This window comes from Bison bison, unplaced genomic scaffold (genome assembly GCF_000754665.1).
Source record: "Bison bison bison isolate TAMUID 2011002044 unplaced genomic scaffold, Bison_UMD1.0 scf7180017845595, whole genome shotgun sequence".
In the NCBI taxonomy this organism is placed as follows: Eukaryota; Metazoa; Chordata; class Mammalia; order Artiodactyla; family Bovidae; genus Bison; species Bison bison.
In genome coordinates this window covers 73289-78126 of record NW_011476168.1, presented here as the reverse complement: position 1 = coordinate 78126, position 4838 = coordinate 73289, and the positions used below count along the sequence as shown (strand labels likewise).

At 60.1% G+C, this 4838-nt stretch overlaps 1 protein-coding gene across 1 annotated transcript in view; it reads left to right on the top strand.

Moving 5' to 3' along the window:
- Nucleotides 1–2599: 2599 nt before the first annotated feature.
- LOC104985686 overlaps nucleotides 2600–4838 on the top strand; it is a 47409-nt gene continuing 45170 nt past the window's right edge. The window contains exons 1-3 of the mRNA XM_010835966.1: nucleotides 2600–2639; nucleotides 2717–2811; nucleotides 4586–4783. Coding sequence (XP_010834268.1) covers nucleotides 2600–2639; nucleotides 2717–2811; nucleotides 4586–4783 — 333 coding nt within the window. The remainder of the gene's footprint in view (nucleotides 2640–2716; nucleotides 2812–4585; nucleotides 4784–4838) is intronic.

The following is a 4838-nucleotide window of genomic DNA, read 5'->3' as shown; positions in this document are numbered from 1 at the left end:
CCCCCCAGTTCCCTTTCTCTCTTCCTGCAGACCTCCTGTGGAAGGCTGCGGCCCCCTAGCCTCTGCAGGGCCCGTGCACTGCGCGGCAAGTGTTCCGTGCCGAACAGCAAGGACCGGGGCGAGCGGGAGCTGCATGCACACAGCACTCCAGCCCTTGGAGCCGCTCCCCAGGGCCTGGGACAAGGCTGACCCGGCTCTGCAGGCATGCTGGAGCTGAGGGGTTACGTCAAAGGATGGCGAACGAGGGGGCCGGGTCTCCTGCTGCTGGAACGCAACTGACTCATCAGCGAGGGGCGACTGCAGCCTGGATCACTGGAAGGAGCTCACGTCTCACTGAGCGCAGACGCGGGCGGCCACACACAGGAGCGGCTGCAGGTGTGCGCATGCCCACACTGTCTGCGCCCTGCTCCGCCAGCTGAGCGGGCCCAGGGCAGCGACACCCTGGCAGCCGAGCTCGGGCCGGGCCCGGATCTTGGTTTCCGAAACCGTCCTCCAGTGAGAGGAGAACTGGCCGATTCCAGGGCTGGGAGCACCCGTCGGGCCGGGAGGAAGGAAGGAGCTGCCCAAATCGCCCCACGTTGACGGGGGCTCGTCAACAGAACCCAGGAGCCTCCTGGAAGAGTTCCCAGCGGCCCCACGCAAGAAGTAAAGTGGAACCGCACTGGAACTCAAGGCATAAAATAAGTACATGTGATTCCACACTGACATTAGAAATGACTGAACAAACGAATAAACGAGGGAGAAGAGACCAAGTCCCCGTTCAAAAGGTTCCAAATCACTCACAGACACCCTGTCCTCAAACCTTCCTTCCGAGAAGGTCGGCACTGACAGAGGGGAAAGGGTCCGTCTACATCACCCGGGCGACCGCGGCCAGCGTCACAGGGACCAGTCACGTTGACGGCACGCGCCCTGATGGGGTGGGGTGAGGGCCCCTCACCTCTCTGCTCTTCCTTCCAAAACCCACGACCCCCGTCTAACCCGGAGGAAAACATCCAATTCCGATAGCCGCCCAAACTCCAGGGGAGACGGATCTGCAGTGAACCTAATATCCCTCAAGGCTGCAGTGCCCCGCTGGCCCAGTGGTTAAGAATCCGCCTGCTAACGCAGGGGACTCGGTTCCCTCCCTGGCCTGGGAGGAGCCCACGTGCTGCTGAGCAACGAAGAGCCCCTGCTCTGCAACAGGAGAAGCCACGGTGCTGAGAAGCCAGCACCTGCACTACAGAGCGGCCCCTCTTGGCGCGATTAGCAAAAGCCCGTGCACGGCAGCCGGGAATAAACACATTTAAAAAAAATTCCTCGACTGTCAAGCCATCAAACACAAGAGAAGTCCAAGAAACTGTCCCCGTCCAGAGAATCGGAAAGAGACGTGAAGACTAAATGTGACACGTGTCTCGGGTGGGGTCCTGGGATAAGAAAAAAGGACATCGGGTGAAAACTAAGGAAATCCGAACAAACGACAGACCAGTTAACGACGTATCCAGGCTGGTCCTTTCATTAATGGTCACGCCATTCCACGCTAAGGTATAAGATGGTAGTAATAAGAGAGACTGTGGGAAGGGACAGGCACCGGGGCGCACTCTGTGTGATCTCTGTAATGTTTCTATAAATCTAAAACTGTGCTAACAAACACGGTTGATTATTTTAAAAAAAGAAAAGAAAACCAAATACCCAGCTCAGTGTGGGGCGGGGCGGCGGGGCAGGCTCACTCAGCACTTCTGCCATCACACCCAGGACACCCACAGCCAGACCTGGGCCTGCCCTTGAGCCGCTCTGGAGGACACAGACGGCAGAGTTGCAAAGTCAAGTGATCACACACTAACAGAGATAATCAAGAGAGAGAAACGGCGGGGCAGCCAGAGAGAGAGCCCGTGGGGCCCACGGCTTCACAAACACGCCACGCCCCCACCATCTGCAACCCTTCACCCCCAGACCCTGTCTCCAATGAGGCCAGCCAGGGAAGGGATGAAAACGGGGACCCCTGCCCCCCAGGAGCTCAGAAGGCAGGCGGGTAGAGAGAGGGCCACACACAGGACAACAGGCACAAGGGCCCTAAATGCGGGGGCGAGGGAAGGCCAGGAAGGCTTCCTGGAGGCGGTGACCTGCGTGCAGCTCACAGGAGAGCTGTGTCGAAGGCCACTGAAAATGAGTCACGTGAATTGGCTCACGGTGCCAGCATGGAGTTCTCAGACAGCCACCAACTCTGACCTGACCCCAGGTGCCTGGTGAGGCAAGAAAAGCCACCCCAGACTCATGAGAAAAGGTGGTTCAGGGCCACCTGGGGTTGGGAAGAGAGGCCGCACTTCAGAAGAGGCGCCCAGCGCAGTTCTGCCACTGCACGCTGCCGCACAGATGAAAACGCACCCCGCTAAGTGACGGAAAGCAGAGCCCAACGGCCCCGGAGCGTTATGATTCCAGATATGAAAGGTCCCGGACAGGCAAATCCGTGGAGACAGAAAGCAGATTAGCGGTTGTCAGAGGCTGGAGAGAAAGAGGGAATGAGTGATTGCTAAAGGGGGTGATGAAAACGTTCTAAAATTAGACTGTGGTGACGCTCGCACAATTCTGTGGATCCGCTGGAAGTTGGTGAACTGCACTCGCGATGGGTGATATCACGGCATGCGAACTGGACCTGGGTCAAGGTACCCTCTCACCGTCCAGGCCTGCCCGCTGCCCTCGGGGAGCCCGGCCCCTCCCCACCGCCAGGCCCCCAGCTTAGCTCAGCCGCAGGTGGGCTCCCCACAGCCAGTACCCCAGGACCCAAAGCTGCTGGCCCCTGGAGGCCAGGCTGCAGAGGGGGCCCCTGAGGGCAGGGCAAGGCCATGGCCTCGGCTCGTTGCAAGGAGTGCCTGCACTCACTCCTACCCTGGCTGTTGAGACCAGGACAGACAGGAAAGCGCCAGCCCCTGCCTCCTGGGAGGAGCACGATGACTGGCCGGGGAGGGGGCAGCAACTGAGACGGGCTCTGCGGTCAGGGTGCCCAGGGAAGGCCTCCCCAGCAAGGCGGGGTGGAGCAGAGACGTGCCCAACACAAGGGTCTGCCGTGCCAACAGCCCTGCACGCAGCACCCACCGACTGAGGTGGAGAGGGGAGGGCTGGAGAGGGAGGCTGGGCCTCTCGGACCCAGGGCTGGGCTCAGCTGTGCCCACCCCCTACTCCATGCTGGGGGGTTGGGGGGCCTCCTGCCTCCTTGTCCACGTACCCCGCCCACACCCCACCCAGAGGGAAGGGCTGGAGGCAGCGGCACGTCCCACCAAGGCGGGGGGGACCTGATCACAGAAGGGCGAGTGTTTCCCTGGGGGCCCCCAGACCACCAGCCCTCATGGCGCGGGCACACTTGGTTTTCCCAAACTGGGTCTGGCAGCACCGGGGGGTTCTGGGTAGGCATGCCTCCCCCAACAAAATCCATTCCCTAGGGACAGAGCCAGGCTCTCTGAAGGCCTCCTCGCTTCACAGAGGGAGCCGCCCAGGACCGAAGTCAGGTGTCACTCCTGGGGTGTGGTCTGAGCTCCCAGGGGACAACCAGGGCCACTCCACCCAAACCAGCCAGTGCTGGGGAGGGGGTGCGCTGCGCTCCTTAACCACGACTCTCCTCCTGGGGGATGGGCAGTGGCTGGGGCCCCCACCCAGGGCCTTCCTGGGGGAGGCAGCGCAGATGCGCCAGCTCGGGCCAGGGCGTTTTCGGGCCTCTGGTTTCTACTTTCCACACCTAGACCTTTGGTTCCCGAGGCCCAGAGAGGCTAAGCGTCTTGCCCGAGAGCACACAGCGACAGACTGGGCATTTTCCACTTGACCCCGCCCTGCGTACGGCACTCAGCTTAGAACAAACACCCAACTCTGCCACTCACCAGCGTGTGGCCTCAGGGAAGTTACTTAACCTCCCTGTGCCCAGGCTGCCTCATCTGTAAGGGGAGCTAATAACAGCCCTGAGCTCCAGCTGTGATGAAAAGCAATCATGTGAAGTGCAGGGGACACGATCAGGCCTGGGCTAAGGGATGCTCTTGCCATCAGCACACCTGTGACGGCAGAGAGACTTCTCATCGTGACCGTAAACTTACTCCTTGTGTTTCTTTCACAAACCCCCAAAAATTCCACTGATCAACAAGAGCACGGCCTCTGCAGCCAAACACCCGAGTTCCCATCCTGGCTGAGCCGCCTAGGTCACTGGGGGCTGAGACCAGCCGCCCACCTCTCCGGTTTCTGCATCCTAGGGAAGGGTGACAGCTAGGCTGTGAGCACCACGCCGGCCGTGGGCGCCTCGCATGTCATCTGACACTAAACTGAATGGTTTCTATTACCATTGTTTACTTTTTTTTTTGACAGACCAGTACTTCTTGTCTGCCGGTGTAACCACTGGGGACTTTAATCACAGGGCTTAAACACAGTCACAACCCTGATTATAACTCAAAGGCCAAACAGTCTTAACGAGAGCCCCGAGACGGCGACTGTCATTAGTGGTGAATTACAGTCCCAAGCCGCTGCCCGGCCCCTTGATTCAGTCCACGCGCCGACGCCGGAGGCGCGGAGAACACGGTTTTCTCTAATTAGGGAAACCCTCACTTTCTTGCTCCATCTCTGTCTGTAAAAGAAGTCGGACGGCCTGCCTTTAAGTTCTCAAGTGAACCGATCGCCCTTCTCTGACGGCGGCCAGCTCCGAGCAGACGGCCAGGCCACCCGTCCGCCGGGCTGGCTGGGCCTTCACCACCCTAGTCACGAAGTGAGCATCCCCGTCACGGACCTGGGCCTCCTCCTTGCTCCGCAGCCAGCACCTGAACTGTCACCCCCGGTGCGAGGGCATTTTCTGGATTCTGCCCAGGACAAAGACCCAAGGAGAGCCGCCA